The sequence below is a fragment of the Hibiscus syriacus genome, unplaced genomic scaffold (assembly GCF_006381635.1).
Source record: "Hibiscus syriacus cultivar Baekdansim isolate YM2019G1 unplaced genomic scaffold, ASM638163v2 tig00005377_pilon, whole genome shotgun sequence".
NCBI classification, from domain to species: domain Eukaryota; kingdom Viridiplantae; phylum Streptophyta; class Magnoliopsida; order Malvales; family Malvaceae; genus Hibiscus; species Hibiscus syriacus.
The window spans coordinates 158,522-177,274 of record NW_024062054.1 but is presented as its reverse complement, the minus strand read 5'-3'; the positions used below and the strand labels follow the sequence as shown (position 1 = coordinate 177,274).

The 18,753-nt window shown below is 34.4% G+C and overlaps 1 protein-coding gene across 2 annotated transcripts; it reads right to left on the bottom strand.

Annotated features, from left to right (window-relative positions):
• Window positions 1-1,754: 1,754 nt before the first annotated feature.
• LOC120199180 (lon protease homolog 2, peroxisomal-like) lies at window positions 1,755-10,836 on the bottom strand. 2 transcript variants are annotated; one of them, XM_039200357.1, is made up of 17 exons: window positions 10,655-10,836; window positions 10,078-10,190; window positions 9,892-10,000; window positions 9,592-9,761; window positions 9,183-9,283; window positions 8,858-9,037; window positions 8,693-8,776; window positions 7,065-7,192; window positions 6,443-6,644; window positions 6,154-6,360; window positions 5,410-5,540; window positions 4,933-5,146; window positions 4,213-4,515; window positions 3,804-3,998; window positions 3,142-3,387; window positions 2,837-2,938; window positions 1,755-2,241 (listed from the first exon to the last, which is right to left on the bottom strand). In XM_039200357.1, the coding sequence occupies exons 1-17, from the start codon at window positions 10,759-10,761 to the stop codon at window positions 2,134-2,136; spliced, it is 2,700 nt and encodes an 899-aa protein (XP_039056288.1). In that variant the 5' UTR covers window positions 10,762-10,836; the 3' UTR covers window positions 1,755-2,133. The 2 variants fall into 2 exon arrangements, with proteins under 2 accessions (XP_039056288.1, XP_039056289.1); XM_039200358.1 differs by having other exon boundaries at window positions 1,758-2,241; window positions 9,183-9,274.
• Between the last annotated feature and the right edge of the window lie 7,917 nt (window positions 10,837-18,753).

Here is an 18,753-nt window from a genome sequence, read left to right as displayed (position 1 = left end):
TAAATGGAAAACATACAACAACGGCTCTATTGACTTCACCAATGATCCCCAACATTCAGAATCAATCCAAGGTGTATTTAAACAAGTCTTAAAGCCATTGATAAAAAATAAGTAAGAAGAATTGAGAGAGAATCAAAGAGAAAGCCTTAAACATCAGGTTTGAACAATTCAAGCCTATTTTCCATTCAATATTCATTTTGCTTTCAAGAACAACATTTGTGCTCAATTGTATTTATTCTTGAGTGTTCTTTCTTTGTTCTAGAATTGTACAAACATCTTGCATTGTGAGATTTTTCTGTAAGTTTACGAAATTTGTAATTTTCTCTTTGGGAGAGATTGTTCTCAAGAATTTGGGGTACAATTCTTGAGGGAGTTGTAAGGTTACTCTTTGTCCTCAAAAGAAAGACAAATTAGTGAGCTTGTGGAAAATCCTTAGTGTGAATAGCTAAGGTAGTGGACGTAGACTTTGTTTAAGAAAGTTGAACCACTCTAAATCGTCGTGCAAATATTTTCAATTTTCTGTCAAAGCTACCACTATGTCAAAGCTTCCACAAAATTTTTAATAGTCAATTCACCTCCTCTTAGCTATTTCGTTGATCGATTAACTCAACAAAATTCATAAAAGTTCAATATTTGACGTTACGTTTTGAAAAAAGTAAAAGCTTATGTACTAAAATATGCCAAAACAGATAGTTTAAGTACTAAACACATTAAATTCTTAATGAGTTACTAAAATGAAACAAAAACTAAATGTTAAATAAAAAATTTAGATAAACCAAAACTATTAGTTTTGAAAAAAAATTAAAAATCTAAGTACTAAAACAGACCAAAATAGATAAATTTAGATACTAAATGCGTATTTTACCCATATAAATATTATCCGTACAACATGAGGCTCTAAAAAATTCTTTACTTTTTTCGCCCAACTCACACTGTTCCAATTCAATTCTATTTCTCAAAATTAAAAATATCTTAATGACAAAAATCAAAATATATCATAAGTTTATTAAATTAAATAACTAATATAAGCTTCTTAATCGAATTTTGTAATTACACTTGACAGTTAACTCGAAATTAAACTAAATTTTGATAAAAATAAATCTATACAAAATTGTCTTACAAATTTTCTCCAATAACTATAGTTAAATTCTGACATCATAATTTCTGGAATATTACAGACATATATTCAATATCTTATGTACTTGCTTTCTGAAGAAAAAAAAATACCCAGTCCCTATACTCTTCATGCATTTAAAATAACCATTTGACCCGTATAATTCTTTTAAAGCATTTAATCCATAACATTTTATTTTATGACAAAAACAAGACTGTATCATTTTGACTATTACTCTTTTCTCTTAAGCATTTTAACCCCCAATATTTTATTTTAAGATAAAACACTTCTATTTTGAAACGTTAACTCTATTAACTAAAGATTTCCAGCTACATATAAGCATTTTTATCCCAAAATAAATCATTCCAGGCTAAAATACTCCAAAAAAATACATTATTTTGATAGACTATGAGGGCTAATTTTGACATTACATCAACTATTAGTACCGGTAAACGTTTTACCTTTGGTAACAACCGGGACCAGTTTAGGATGTTTGGTTTGATTACAATTATCACATTTGTTTATAAAATTAATAGTGTATACAGAGGTTTCTCTTTTTTACATAAATCTTATACATGACGAATATTACAGGAAAAACACGTGGAGAATAGACAAGACAAACAAATCAGAAGGAAGTGTATGCAAGCGCGAGAGACACAAGCGTGTTAAGAAAAAGAAAATAGAATACATACCAGCAATTTCCACAGATGTATATAAAGCCTTATTTGCGAGGGTCCATCACAGCTGAGCTTTTTATTAACATGTCTTGGATATTAAATTGCCAAAAGCCGTAGCAGCTGAACAAATAACTGCAACTTTGTATTATCTATCTGTGACAACAGACTAAGCCTCAGGGATTTAAATAGCAGTCCACTATCAGAATATCAGCTGTTATATAGCAGTGAAGGTACCGTCCGAAAACTTTATTGTACGACCGCAATACCAGAAATAGCACCCACTATTGCTGCAATCGCATAGCAGCCTTTGGTACAAAGGATGGATAGAAAATAACATACATGTTAGATGCGGCTCTTGAGGAGCTTTGTCCCAATTTTGTGTGGTCCCCAAGGGGATCCCCCATCAAATGCGTGCTCCAACACATCTTCCATTCGCTTCGCCACAAGTATCTGCCGAAATAACAGTCAAAAAGGGAAATATTACGCTTTAAGTTTCAAGCAGAGTAAAATTAACACCCAATTCAAAGGGGATATTGATAATTAAAAATCAAGGGTAAACTACACATTTAGTACCCTAATTATTACTTTTGTTTCGTTTTAGTCACAATTTTTTTTTTCAAAATCATGCCTAACATTATGTTTTTGTTACCCACCATTAAAAAATTAATAGAACTACTGATGTGATATTATCTTATGGTGACACGTCAACATCACCGTTAATTTTTTAATGACGGATGACCAAAATGAAACAAAAACTAAACATTAAGTATGATTTTGAAAAAAATATAGTTAGATGACCAAAACGAAGTAAAAGTGATAGTTGGGGGTACTAAACGTGTAGTTTACCCTAAAATCAATTGTTTCAACTGCCTTGTTTACATGTCCACCAGAAACAAAATCAAAATGCTTGACACCCACAGTAACGTCAAAAACTCATGCAAAAAGAACCGAATTCAAATTGCATATTAAGATGCCGATTAACAACAGAAAAAGTGCAGATATATTAAAGTAATATGTTTGTTTCAAATAAGTGGAAAAAAGTTACCTCTAGTGAGGAGAGCACAGATGCAGGTACTTCAACCAAGTCCTTCAAATTTCTCTCTGGTAGAATAACTCTCTTGATACCATGACGGTGTGCTGCTAGTATCTGCGAAATAACATATAAAAGAAAGTTGAAAATAATGGGAGGCAAATGCATTTCCAGTCAATCTTTTGTTATTGCACATTCTTAACAGAACATTAGTTTTGGCCAAACATACGAACATTATTATTGGTGCACACATTATTCTCTTGAAGAAGAAAAAAAATTAAACTAAAACTTAATAGACTAGCTCATGAAATGGAACACACCTTATCCTTGATACCACCAACAGGTAACACAAGACCCCTCAACGTCATTTCTCCGGTCATTGCAGTATCTGCTCTCACACTTTTCTGACTAAACAAAGAAACCAATGCCGCTACAAGGGTCACACCGGCTGATGGTCCATCCTTTGGTACAGCCCCAGCTGGAAAATGTATATGAATATCTCTACCATGCAGAAGACTGATTTCTTCAGCAGCTGCCAACTTATGATCTGCCACCCTGGCTCTTACCTGAAAACAGGGAACACTTCAAAATAAACCCTTAAAAGAATATAGATTTTTAAATTATTATATTTGGGTTATGGTGCAATAACAACCACACAAGAAAATTTTATCAGGAAAAAAAAAAGACAACCACACAAGTAATTAAAGCATAATTAACAACAAAGAAGCAGGAATGATGAGTAAAACCAACGAGCAGCTTTCATATGATGTCTGTTTATGGAAAAAAGTAGACAGGAAGTGCTCTATTACAACTTTTAAATCAATCTGGTTGCGTTAAAGGGTTAAGAAGCAGTTTGTACAAAATAAGCATGATCCTGATCCAATAGATTACATACCCATACCAGCAGCAATTTAGGTAGCAACCTCTAAATCACCCATAGCATTTTTAAATCGAACTCAATATGTTATCCAAGAAACCATACCCATGTCAATGCTATTTGTGCGGATTCTTTAATAACATCACCAAGTTGCCCAGTAAGATGCAATTCACCAGTTCCAACCATTGCTGTAGCCTCCACAAACTGAACCTCTCCTCCAAAAGTGGTCCAAACAAGCCCAACAGATACTCCAGGAGTGGCAACACGATCTGCAGCTTCTTGGTCATCAAACCTAGGAGGCTGCATCAGAGTATAATCATCCTTATTCTTGTGAAAGAATACAAACCTACTGTCAGCATAAACTTACTCGAGTCTTTGGACCATATCATACATAAGTTTTATGCCTAAAGTAGCAGGAAAGCAAAAACTCGACCAAAAGTACTTTTTTTACCACATTAAGATGGGAGTAAAAAGTGAATATCCTATAAAAATGGAGTTCAAGTGGAACCATTACCCCCAATATTTTTTCCAGCATAACCTCGTCAACAACCAAAAGTGAAGAAATTTTGAATGTATTAGACATCTCATGATTATTTACACCCATTGGAAGGACTTCCATTTCCACCTCCTCTTCCTCAGCAAGCCTATTATCCAGCAGTGGAGACGCTAGTTTCTGAACATCTTTACTAACTGAGACAGCCTGTTCTTTCTCAGCGACTCTTACAGCAGCAGCACGAGCCAAGGCAGCCAAGTTCCTCTCGAGATTCCGGACACCGGCTTCCCTGGTGTACCTCTGAATGACAAGTTTAACCATGGCCTACCACAATAAAAAAACATTAAGATTACTCAATATAACTTGTAATATAACCAAATGCTTACAAGTCGATCTAAATTCTAGACAGAAGAGTTGAAGAAATAGATAACACTACATTTTGATAGATGTTGAAAATGAAAGAGCATAGACATCTTCCATGGAGATAATCAATAGATATTATACTGTAACCTTAGCCTTCAAAATAAGAAGGCAAGGACATGAATTGATGTTAGTCCTAGTAATTGTTTATTCAACCTGAGATCATAGGGATGCAAAGACCAGCTGACAAGTTTCTAAAAGTATTTCAATGCTCAAGGAGAGCCATGACAGTAGATTTAATGAACTTAAGAGAGACAAGACGCCCAATGTTATCATGTAAGGAAGCACATACCTCAAGAAGAAAAGAAGTGCAAGAAATACCTCTGGAATTTGAAGGTACTCGGAACTCAATCCATGCTGATCCAAAACTCGTGGAACTAAATGTTGCATGGCTATTCTGAGCTTTTCTTCAGCTGTATATCCAGGCAGCTCAATGACCTCCATCCTGTCTAAGAGTGGAGGAGGAATAGGCTGCGCCCTATTAGCAGTAGCGACAAAAATCACCTTTGAAAGATCATATGGCACATTCAAATAGCTATTCAACCTCAGTTAAAGACCACAACCGATCAATTCACACTCATGAAATGGTTTTAGTCGTGGAGATGCAAATACACGCATAAAATCAATAACAATGTCACAATCCATAAAACAGTAAAAAATGAATGTTAAATAAAGCCCTCAAGTAAAACACGAATGCATTTTTTCTAGGATTTACTAATAAAGATCAATAAAGTTAATGCTGGTTTGTCCAAGACAAAGTTCACCATGATAATCTAGAAATAGAAGAAAGTAGGATACTGATCATTGAAAGATTTATTCTGCTCCGGATCGAGAACCTCCAGCAGAGCTGAAGCTGGATCACCACGGACATCAGAACCTGTCTTGTCAATCTCATCCAATAGCATGACTGGGTTGCAAACACCTGCTCTCTAGAAGCCAAACATAACATCATTATGGTAAGGCCAATAATCATCGACAAATAATATAAATCCAAAGAAGATGTTGAGAATCATAATTCATGGGGGATTCGGTTCTCCAAAATTCAAATTGTCAGACTAGGATAAATTTAAAACTGCAATCTACAAACTTAAATCATCATTTAGTTATAAATGGCTTTTTATTTTTAATGTATTATGTGTGCCCACACGCATAATGCAGTAATGCACAGGATTACTATAACAACAGTAAGGCCTAGAAATCTGCTGTGGAGCCCACCCACACAAATAACTGGTAGAAGATAAATGCTGAATACGTCAAATTCTATCATATTTAAGTGTGAGACCACCGATCAAAATAAAAACAGCTTATGCAGTAGAAGTGGCAACAGTTTAATATATGATTTAATGAGAAAATAGAACAAGAACATTTCTCAAAGAAGAATGAAAAATAAATGCTAAATAGGGATCCGCTGAAGCAAATCTAGACCTCAAATGGATGTTCTTAGTCAGTTCACAGTGGAGTAAACAGCATTCCGTAACCAGTACGCAATATAGCAGAACAAGAAGTCTAGAATCACAATATAATCCAAGAAATCCATTTTACCTTTAACCCATCAATAAGACGCCCAGGCATACTTCCAATATATGTTCTCCTATGCCCTCGTATATCAGCCTCATCCTTGACACCACCCAAAGATATGCGAACACAATTTCTTCCCAAAGCAGCAGCAATCGATGATGCTAATGATGTTTTACCAACACCCGGTGGGCCAACAAAGCACAGAACTGGACCCCTTGCATCTGGCTTAAGCTGAGTGCAATAATTCAAGCAAATGAACACATATAGAACTAAAAGGTAATCAAAGCAACAATAAAACAGATAATTAGTCAACCTTCCGAACAGCTAGATACTCGATTATTCGTTGCTTGACCTTGACTAAACCATAATGGTCACTGTCGAGACGGTCTTTCGCAGCCTTCAGGTCCAGTTCCTGTTCTTCACTGGCGTTCTGCCAAGGCAGATCAGCAAGAAGCTCCAAGTAGACACGTGAACTATTGTATCCAGGTTGTTGCGGTTGCATTTTCTTAAGCCTCCTGAAATGAGAATTGTAAAATATTAGGAAGAAAATACTTTATTATGGGTATATATATAAGTATAAAGGTTACGTAATATGTCAAGTAATATCCTACATTAACTGGGTAATACATTACATCAAATACAATATATATCAACCCTAATATTTAGCCTGTAAATCTGTCACGAGAATAATAGACAACACTGTTCAAAATCCTATCCAATTAAAATAGAATACAAGAAGTTTGGATCACATAAATTCTACAAGAACACGAGAAAACAAGAAAGGCAAGGAAGTGATACGCTCAACAACAAACCAAACATTGAAAGATGCCTCCAAGTGATAGAATGTTATTAAGAACTACTTTTTGATGTGAAGACAATCTTAGCAAAATTTCAGAAAATTTTGGCATTTAAACCGTTCTCTCAACTTATTTTACCTCAACTCCCTCTGAGCATGCTTCCAGATATTTGAAGGCATCCCAGCACTCTGCATCTTTCTTTCCAAGGCAGCCAAATCATCCTCATCATCATCATTGTCTCCAAGCTCCTCTTTTATGGCCCTCATCTGGAATATATTCCAAATATACATGCAAAAAACCAAGTAAAGGTTTTCCAGCAGCAAATATAGCTCCAAATACTAGACAAGAGAAACCAACAAAAAAATATCTTTACAGGTGAACCATTTCCAGCCCTACTGATTCTATACAAATATATTCCAAAAAAATAGCTCCTCTTTTATGGCCCTCATCTGGAATATATTCCAAATATACATGCAAAAAACCAAGTAAAGGTTTTCCAGCAGCAAATATAGCTCCAAATACTAGACAAGAGAAACCAACAAAAAAATATCTTTACAGGTGAACCATTTCCAGCCCTACTGATTCTATACAAATGTCTGAAAAATAACAAACCATAAATTACTAATTGGTAGGTAACCACAGTTTTAAAAGGTGCTAGGCGCACCAAGGCGCAAAGGGTCTCAGGAGCCTAGGCACAGGGGGAAGGCACACGCCTTTCATAGGCGAAGCACACTTTTTATACTAAAAAACTTATAAATCAGTTCAGGAGTATATCCATACCCGTTACTCATTGGTTCACTCCTGAAGCACATAATCTCCTCTCCACACTCTATCCTTCACCATTACTTGTCCCCTCGACCCATTTCTATCATTCACATAACTCTATTTTCCAAAACATTTCACCACAGAATTAGGGTTCACTGTAATTGACTACATCATCTTCTAAATTCATAAAATCATCACGTAAATACTTTAAAATCATCAAATATGATTTTAATTCAATACCCTTTTCTAGTGTATATTGAATGAGTATACTTATGAAAGCTTGAAGGTTATGGAATCAAGATGATTCAGTATCTGTTTAAACTAAAATGAGTTCAATTTTAAGTATAAACCAAACTACTCCTAAGATTACCTCTCTTAACTTTTACAGTAATTAAAGGGTAAAATTCAGAGAAAAAAAAGGTTTAGTTAATCAATATTTATAAGATTAAATAATATTTAAAATAAAGATGATTTTAATCACCTTCACTAACATTAATTAACATGTTTCAAATAAAAATATTGTTTGAGAAATTATTTAAATAAAATAATATAAAATATTATTTAAAATAAAGATAATTTTAATCAGCAACATAGCAGGCTTGAAGCAACCACGTCTCTCCACTTCACCTGCTGCAGCACTCAATCTGCTATTTAATTCCCACCCCCCTCCCCCTAAAGCAGCAGAAGAGGTGTTAGAAAGAAAGAAGCTGACCCACATAGCAGGCCTGTACCAACCATGTTCTCCACCTCACCTCCTGCCGCAATCCTCCTAAAGCGGTGGAAGCGGTACACCTAGCGCATCTTCAAAAAGCGCTCGCTTTTGATCACCTGGGAGAGCCTTTTGTAGGTCGCTGCACTTATGCCTTTAGAGGCGTTCAGTTCAGCGCCCTGCACTTTAGGCATGCCTAGGCGAGCTTTTAAAAACTAAGTACCTAACTACAAAAAACCTGTAGCACCCTTTACTTTCTGTTCCCTAAAAACTTCAGTTTAAGAAAGCTAACCTGTTGTCGCAAAAGAAACTCCTTCTGTGATTTTGACAATTGCCCTTCAACCTTTTGTGTAATCTTCTCAGCTACACGTATTGACTGCATAAGTAATGCATTAAACTAGATAAAGTCCAGAAAAATAAATAAATTGACAATGTTAACCATTAGTATATAACTTACCTGCAAATGCCTGTCAACTAACTCGGTAGCTTTTGAAAGCCTTACTTTAGGGTCAACAGAATCCAACATAGAGAGCTGCTCTTCAAGACTCATCTCAAAGCTAGCAACAAATATATCAGCCAATTTGTGAAGAGGAAGCGTCTCCAAAAGAACTTTTATCCTTCCACCAGTTTTTTGTTTCTACAAGCAGCACAAGAACATGGATTATCACTACAATATAACACAACATAGCCAAGTTTTCAATCAACAAGATAACTAACAATTTCTATGTTGTTCATGACATGGGCCATAGATACTAAGTAAAAGAACAGGGTAAATATTCTACCTGCTCAAGAACAGAAATAAGCTCCATTGCAGTTGCTTTGAATTGGCGAGACAATGTTACAAATTCTGGATCTTGCTCGATTTGCTCCATCTCTAGAAAAATTAAAGGTTGAATAAACTTATAAAAGATAACATAGGAATAAACAACATTACCATTCCAATGTTATTGAAAAAAAAACTGCTGATGACTGGAAAAAACAACAGAATCATCTATCATAATAAAATGGACGCATCCAAAATTAATTCTAGCCAAAGACCATAGGCCATAATCTTTCTCCTGGGACTAGAGATTGAAAAGAGTGTTGTGATACCAAGTTATCCGATTTATACTATTGTGCAACAGAAAGAACATTAAACTTATATATGTTAGTGATTGTGCTTACAGAAGATCGAACGTGATACCAACTTACCAGCCTTAGTCATCTCAAGCGGAGATATCTTTGCAGTGCAGTAAGGTCCTCGTGTGTTAAGTTCTTCTACATTGAATCTGCATAAACCTTCAAGGACCACAATGTATGTGACCCTCCCACTCGGTTTCTCCACTCCTCTAGATAGATGCAAAGCTCGTGCAGCCACACCCCTGGGATATCAATACCGAATGTAGGGACCATAAAGAATAGAACAAGGCATGGAATATTGACATAAGCAAAAATAGAGAAAGGCTTAACGCAACAATATCTAAAAGTGAGTAGATATTTGATTGGAAGTACCTTTTATGCCAATGAATAACTTCAGGGTGGCTTTTCCCATCAATCTTCTGAGCATCTGATGTGTTAATCTGAACTTTTGAGCTCCGCTCTCCGGATTCACTTGCTACACCTGAAAACACATTTCAAACCTCTTACTTAGAAAACCATACAGCCTTCCGATGGCAAAACAAGTCCACAAACAACAACCTTGAGATAACACAGAATCCATTGAAGTCATCTCAGCAGCATCTCGAACAGGAAGAATCCCAATTAATCCTTTCTCTTCTCGCTGCCATAATTCTTGTTCCACCAATTTCACACTGAAATGGTCAAACTACTTTATTATCTGATAAAAAATAGTGAACCGATCGGCGATCGCACCAGCTCCATTGTTATTATTCAGCTTAAATAAACAGAATATCATATAAAACCCAACGTTTGAAAAATAATAACTCAATTGCAATTCAGGAAATAGCTTGAATTTCCATGAACTGGAAGTGGAGGGTTAAAATAAGTTCGAAATAGAAGACTCGAAAACTTTTAAATACGCGTTAGTTCCAAGAAAATAAGTAAATAAAGCAGAGGAAAATAACGGCTGGTAATACTATGCCACAAAGCAAGGAAATAAACGCGCAAAAAAAATCAATTCGTTCTAGTTTTGAATAGAGAACCAAAGAAACTATCCTAATTTCAAAATTTGAATCCATGAAAAAATTTGCCCATTTTCGTTTTCTATGAAACAAACAAGAGAAAGAAGATTCGGCAGTTGTTAATAGAGGCGAACCTGGTGTGTGAAGTGCAGCGAATCCGAATAAAGACGCCAGGCAATAAAACTTGGTTTCTGAATGGAAGGATCGCTAAACGACCCGGCAGCTCCACCGATTCCGCCATTTTTAAAACCTTGGATTTCTTAGAGGAAAATAGAAACAAAAAGAAACCAAAAGGAAATAGAGACTACTAAATGGTTCATCTGATATTTAAATAGAACAAAATCGTTAAAAAAAGTAATGAACAAGGTAAACACATATATATATACTCCATACACTCCCATACATACATACACACACACACATACATACATATATTATTATCTTGGCTGCCGCGTTTTTTGTTTTCTTTGGTTCAATTACAAGATGAATCATTCTATTATTAGTATGGTTACGAATGGGTTATTATATTTCATGCATTACAATTGAGTCATATAATTAATTAATTATAATACTCATATCATTCTGTCGTAAAAACTCGAATGAATGTTAAGAGGTGTCATCATAAATTATTTTCTATTAAATTCATTACATCACATTTCATTTTATTATTTTAAGTTTACAAATGATTACTGTAACCCCCTAGACCCGACCTATGCGTTTCGACTAAGTCTAGTGGATTACATTATGATTATTAAAGACATTTTCCGAAACCGTTATTCCATCAATATAAAATCACATTATAAATAACATGAAATTATAAACAAATTATACTATCAAAATCCAACTCGTAAATATAGTACCAATAAATAATAATTTAATTTAAAACATGTCTTCAAATTCAAAATCACAATAAACCGAGCAGTAATAGAAAAAGAGTCATCATTATAAAATCCGATATTTAAAATAAGGTCCATGTCACCAAAATAAAGTCAACTTGCAAGATAAAAACATTACAATCTGATTTACTTCAAGAGATATGTTGATCCTCCAAGTGCTCGAACCGAGGTATCTAACCAACAGTATCTGAAAAGGGGAAAACATTTTCAAAAGGTGAGCTAGGCTAAGTGTGTCCTAACATTTTCATAAAATCACAATAGGTACAAATCATAATCCAGTAATCTCACAAATTCGTAAAAGAGTTTAACTTTTAAAAATCATAGTTTAAACCCTTTTCTGGTACACCATCAGTAGTTCCCAAAATTATTTTCCATATAGCTTACTTTATGCACATAGCAAAAAGAAAGCCGACTTAAGGATAGGCTCTGAAGCTTGTATCCTTAAGCCCAAGTCAATAAGTCCATATAGCTTACCCTAAGCACACAACAAAGGAAAGCCGACCTAATGAAACATCTTGGGGCCCTCAAGAGTCACATTAGGCCCATTTAGCTTGATCAGAGCTATTCCATCGTAATACAGTTCCAAAATTCAATTGCACCGTGACATAAATTCCATAAATCCAAAAACATGGTAATCATATACCATTTCAAAACAAAAATTAGATAGCAGCCATATTCCATAAATTGTCACATAAAATTGGTGCATCCATAAGACAATAACCAATGAATTCGGTGTACCACATATTAAAACCAATAAAACAGTTCAGTAACAAGTAGGGAACACACCTCGACAATAGGTTCAAATAGCAAATCTACTGATTGCTGGTTTCACCACGCTCTGCTACAGTTTTCGAACGCGTGAATAATGGCACACGTGGTTTAACTGATCTATAAGAGCAGGGTCGAGCTGTCGAACGATCCGGAGAGTCTCTTGTACCTTCAAACAATAATAATCTATCAGTCTCAAATCCTATTTAATTGTTCAAAACTAGACTTCTTAAGTATGTAAGCATTTTTCGGGTTTGACTATCAATTTGGGGTATTTCGAGTCTGAATTTGGCCAAACGGATTACGGAATCAGGACGTCGAAAAACATAAAGTATGACTTTTCGAAAATTCAGATTCTTGGTCAAAGTCAAAGTCAACCACTTTGACCGTCGATTTGGAGGCCTTCTGGTTCGAATTTGACGAAACGGACAGCGGAAACGGATTTGGCACTTCGACAACTATCAAGATAGGTATACTCGGAAAAGATTAACGGTCGTTTAATGCTCGGTCAAAGCCATTTTAAGTTTTGGTCAAAGAAAGTCAACGGTCAACGGTCGGGTCGGGTCAACGGTCGGGTCCGGTCGGTCGGGTCAGACCGGTCAAACCGGTTCAGACCGGTCAAACCGGTTCGAACCGGTCGAAACCGGTTTCCAGCAGCCACTCTCCCTGCGGCGGCGCGTGTGGCGCGTGAGGCGTCCTCCGGGGCCCTAAAAATCCCGAAAAAATTTCTAAAAATTATTTTGAGCGATTTCGAGATACTTACAACGATCGGTTCAAATTTTTGAACGGCGGAGAACTCGATTTCAAATCGGCCGAATCTTTGACTGCACCACCTCCTCACGCGCCGCCGTCGACGGCGGACAAGGTTGACACCAGTGAACTCGAAACGACACAAGGAACACGATGGTGCAGGAGGTGTCGTAAATTGAGCAACGATCGGCGGTGAATTTGAGATTTTCTCGGCGATAGAGCAAAAAAAAAACGTCGATGCTTTGACTTGAAATTCCCGACGTTTAGCAGCGTTTCGCTTCAATTAATTTAAGGGGATTGTTCCTGACTCGATAATGAACACGATGGTGGTTTCAATTTGACGATCGGATGTCGAACGGCGTCGGAATCGGACTTGAAAGTCGAGGTGCGAGAGGAGTGAAAGTTTAAGAAAAGCTTTTGTGTTTTCTGATTGAAATCAGAAAACACGTTAAGTTATAACCAAACCTGCCGACACTTTTAGGGGAAATTCAGGGCTTGGTCCCTGAATTTCCTTTACTTCGAAAATGGCATACAAGTTTTCATAAATTATATTTTAGTCACTTAATTTCACCCATTTTCACAATTTACCTCCAATTTCAATTAATATTATTTTGTAAATAGTCGGGTTGTTACAATTACCCATTAGAAAGTGTTACAATTGAGTTAATTAATCTTATTAAAAATTGATGGTTCGAATTTTGGGATTCTTGAAGATAGAAGATTCTACTCCATGATCTGAAAAGCTAATGGTCCATTGCTAATGAGAGAAATAACATATCTCAAGACTGAGATAATAACACTAAATAGATCAAAATTTGAATGTTTTTAATACAAACTACATAGATCAATATTTAAAATTTTGAATGTTTTGAAACGATTTCATAAATTTTGAAAGAAGTTCTCAAATATATAATTTGATAAATTTTAAAAATGAAAGAAAATATTATGATGAAATTTAAATTTTATCCATCATTATAAACGATTAGTTTTTATATTATGTATGAACAAATTATTATAGTCAATTAATTAACAATATATTATAACCTTTAGAAATATATGAAATTTTCATTATTAAAATATTTCATTTCAGCTTTCATTTTCTATTTTACAACACAATAATCACAGTGTTACAATTTATTAATTTAATGTCTTAATTATATCTTCTAACATATTGTAATTCATTTATAAGTTTACAAATAATTTAGTGATTAATAATATAATTTACTTATTTTGTTAGGGGATGAGCAAGGGATTAGTTTGTTGGATCAAATTCACATTTAGTGTAATAATCCTAAAAAAAGATAAATGAAAAATAATGGTCAAAAGGCAATAACGTAACGGAAGACAAACAAAAACATGTCCTAAAAATAGAAAAAAAAAACATATAATGTAAAATTATTAAAAACTTAAAAACATAAAAAAACGAATATGTGATATAAAAAGTAAAAAAAATATACAGACAATCGTTGAGAATCCTAAAATTAATGTCACCATCTACCTATCAAATATATAAAAAGAACAAGCGATTAGAGAGGGAAAAACAACCTAAATACAGCAAACAAGTAGATCTTATAGAATTAGAAAAGTATGTGTTTTTAAATTTTGTTCATGTATACTTAAATTATCATGAACATTATAATTGATATCATAACGGTATCTATTAGATTTTAAATTAACAATTTGGTAATAATAAAATTATTTTTAAATTTAATTAATCATTTCTTATATAATTGTAAGTCTCCCAAACATAAAAATACGTTCTCAATTATTTTTCAAGCATATTCACTCGTAAAGAATAAAAAAATATCTTTGTATTTAGCAATAATATTTTTAGACTTTTAAGGTAAAAAAGTATCGATCTCATTTTTTGTGGAATGATCTCATTTTTTTTCAATCTAGCCCTTAAAAACCGATCATTTCTCTTTTAATAGAATAATAGTCATATTTTCATAAACCCTGAGGGTTCTTTCATTCGTTTCATTATCATCAGCTAAAAATCAAATTAGTTTAGGGGTAAACACTCGATTTAGAGAGATTCTGTGAAAAAAAAAGATTTTTTCTTTCCTGAGATTTAGGGTAAACACTTGTTGTTGATCGAAAGATTCTAAAAGTAAAAAAAATATCTCATTTTCTGGGTTTAGGGTAAACACTCGCTTGATCGAAAAAAGGTTTCTGCTTAAAATTCACAATGGATAGCAGATATCATCGTGAGGAAAAAGACTCAAACACGAGATATTGTAAGCACTCAAAAAATCTTTAGGGGCTCTTACGTTTTAAAAAAATATTTTGAAACTCCTAAAAATAATTTTGAAAACTCTTTTGCAAAAAAGATTTACGATTTTCTTATGTTAAAAACCCTAAGTATATCTTTAGGACTTTCTTGTGTCTTCTGTTTACTGTTTAAAAACCCTATATTTAAAATAAAAAATTTTGAGTTTGATCTTTATTTAACTTGAAAATCATTACGGATGCAAAGTTGAAAAGGATATCTGTTTATTAAGGCCGATAGCATTGGCCCCTAGCATAAATGCGGGAGATCAACTATTGTGCCTAATAACCAGATATTGCCTTAATTTCATAAATCATAATACGATTTTGAAAAGGATGTCGACCTATTTTGGGAATCGCCAGTAGTCACCCCCTGAGCATACTTGCGGGACATATACCATTAATTCCCTCATAAGTGAACATTGCCTTAGGTTAAAAAAAGCAAAATGCAATCAAACAAATTTTTATTCAAAGCTTGAGAGTGCAATCAAATACTTGATTCAGTATATGTATATGGGAGTGCAAAATGCAAGATGCAAATGCAACAAGGAATTGATCCCAAAAATAACTGATCCTTGAACAATTCTTGAGAAACCGACAATGTCTCTGTGCACTGGGAAATGAAAATCTGGTCCATCTTCAAGTTGTCCAGCTCCTGCGAGCATTTGGGTACTGCATCATCTTCAAAGCTTCTACTTCATCTCCTACTTTAATAAATCATTTGAGCTGGTTCGTGATCCTGAATTGTTGGCTTCAGCTTCGAATCTTCTTGAGTCCACCTTGTTATCTCAGCAGGTAGATGTCTGGCTTGTCTCCTTAGTAGGTAGACTATCTGTTGATGCTATTCAATCTGCGTAGAGCATCTTCGAAATTCTACTGATCCTAGTGAAAGACATTGATGTGGGCATTGTTTTTCAAGAACCTTCTGAAATATCAGTTATTTCAGGGATCAATACCTTTGAAGGATACGTCATGTTTAAACGAAAATACAACAAAGCACAAGACAAGAAAAAAGGAAATCGATTCAGTAGAAACAAAAAAAATAAAGTTAGTTGAAATGGTTAGTCAAAGAAATGCAATCTTAGCAAAAATAATTAAATATGACTCAAAGTTAAGACTAAAAAATAAGCATACAAAGGCAATTAAGAGTCCTAACCGCATATGTTAAAATTCTCCTAGGCTATCTACATGGCTCTGCGAGTAGATTTACTAAATTCTCTACATGTGGCTAGGTTCTAACAAAGGGTTCCCAAGCTATCTTTACAACCTGCTAAGGTTGACTCTGATTATGGCTCATTACAAACTTGCGAATCGAATTCGACTCAGGGGATCACACCGCTAAAAGCGTGTCGTGGAACTGATATACGGGCATGCAACTTAGGATGCTTTCCAGAGATATTTTATCAGACCCACACAAGGAAGCCCAATACTCCTCATGAGGTATGACGTTTTTTCCTACTTAGGTAAACCGGGATTGAGCTCGAGTTTATGCAACAATCTTAAATATTCACAGAAGTGTAAGCATTAACCAGAGAGAAAATCTTTTTCCTTTGAAATAACATAATGAACTGTAAATTAAATAAGATCAAACTCATAATTTCTGAAATCCAAAATATAGGGTAACCAACTCGTGTCTCAACTCTCATGTTGTTTAAAAAAAAAACGTCCCCAATGGAGTTGCCAAGCTGTTGAAATCGTTTTTTCGCCCGAGCGGGGAAAGACCTGTACCAACTTGGGGTTTTTCTTTGAAAAGAATTTAGAAATGTGAGGAGTCGCCACCAATCATTTAAGGTGCGATTGGGACACTATAAAAACCGGATGATTTTAATAAAACATTTTATTTTTATCAAAATATCTAGTTTTAAAGTCTATGAAAATCTAGAAATCAAGTTCGGGATTCGGTTACACGTAGGGAAGGATTAGCACCTCCACAAGCGCCCACAAATTGGTACCTTGTTAGTTACCCTTTATTTAAAATCAAAAAATTTGAGTTCGATCTTTATTTAACATGAAATTCATTACGGATGCAAAATTGAAAAGGGTATATGTTTATTAAGGCCGATAGCATTCACCCTTAGCATAAATGTGGGAGATAAGATATTGTGCCTAATAACCGGACATTGCCTTAATTTCAGAAATCATGATTCGGTTTGAAAAAGATGTCGACCTATTTCGGGAATTGCTAGTTGTCACCCCCTGAGCATACTTGCGGGAAATATACCATTAATTCCCTAATAAGTGAACATCACCTTAGGTTTAAAAAAAATGCATTCAAACAAATTTTTATTCATCAAAATTAAGCTAAGGGTAAATTAAGGCTTTTTCTAGCTTAAAGTGTCAAATTATGAAAATTAATAAACCTAGGAGATTAAACCTAAATGTAGGCTCTAATATTTACCCTATTTAATTTTTAAATCAGTTATTGAATCGAATAACCGAGATGGTCCCTCGAGCATCTAGGCGAGGGCCAACTCATATTATTCCCTAAAGTAAAAGACTAATTTAAAAGCTAACCTAAAATGGAGGCTCTAATATTAATTTAAATTAAATTTAAGACTTGAATAATTAAATTGGAATCTCGAGAAAAAACGATGACCAAATTAAGAATTCTCCTAATTTAAGGACTAAATCTAAAATAAAAGTAATCTAGTGGGGACTAAAATATTAAAACATAAATCAAAACGGGTTCAATTTAAAAGACGAATGATCAAACAAGGGCTAAGTTAAAAAGAATTTAAATTTGAAGGCCAAAATAAAAAAATAATTGATGAATATAAAGGACTAAATTGAAGCGAATAACAAATGTAAGGCCAAAATTGAAATATCGAATAAAGGATTAAAATGTAATATAATAAAAAAGTAGCTAAATCAGAAATTGAGTGACCAGAGTGCATAAAATAAAACAACAATAGCTAAATTAGAAATAAACAATGACTAAATTAAAATAAAATAAAACAGAATGATAAAACTGTAATAAATTAGAAAAGAGAGGTCCAATGACCAAAATGTGAAAAAACGAAAAACATAGGGGGACTAAAATGTGAATAACCCAAAAACTAAAGACATTCAAGGAAAAGGAAAAATAGTAGTTTTGGTCCCTACAAGTGACCAAACTGCAAAAAACACGCTAAAAGTGGGTGGACCTCAACGTGATTTCCCCCCAAAATATCTCTATAAATACCAAACTTTCTTATTTTTTTTCATTTCAAACCGAATCAAAAAAAAAAGAAAAAGAAAAAAAGTTATCCCTGCCTCGAACCACCTCCGGACGCCCGCCGCACACGGCGGTCGAAAAACTCAAAACAACCCAAAATGCCCAAAAAATCTAGATCTACTAGCCTAGATCATTTTTAGGGCCAAAACTACTAAAAAAATCTAAACCCCCCCGAAAATGCCCTAGACCGCTCACTTTCCCCAACTCCGACGACTTGACGATGGCTTGTTTTTTTGACACAAGGTAACTCGATCTAACCCCCTTTATTTTTTGTATTTTTTTATTGTGAAAATGGCTTGGGTACGATTTATTCGAACTAAAAAGGGTGCCCCTTTTT

Coding starts and splice junctions, on each gene's coding strand:
- LOC120199180 (XM_039200357.1), bottom strand. CDS start 10,761: ATGGCGGAATCGGTGGAGCTGCCGGGTCGTTTAGCGATCCTTCCATTC. Junction 10,001..10,077: donor GGATTCTGTGTTATCTCAAG/GTTGTTGTTTGT, acceptor ATGTGTTTTCAG/GTGTAGCAAGTGAATCCGGA. Junction 5,147..5,409: donor AATAAATCTTTCAATGATCA/GTATCCTACTTT, acceptor GAGGTTGAATAG/CTATTTGAATGTGCCATATG.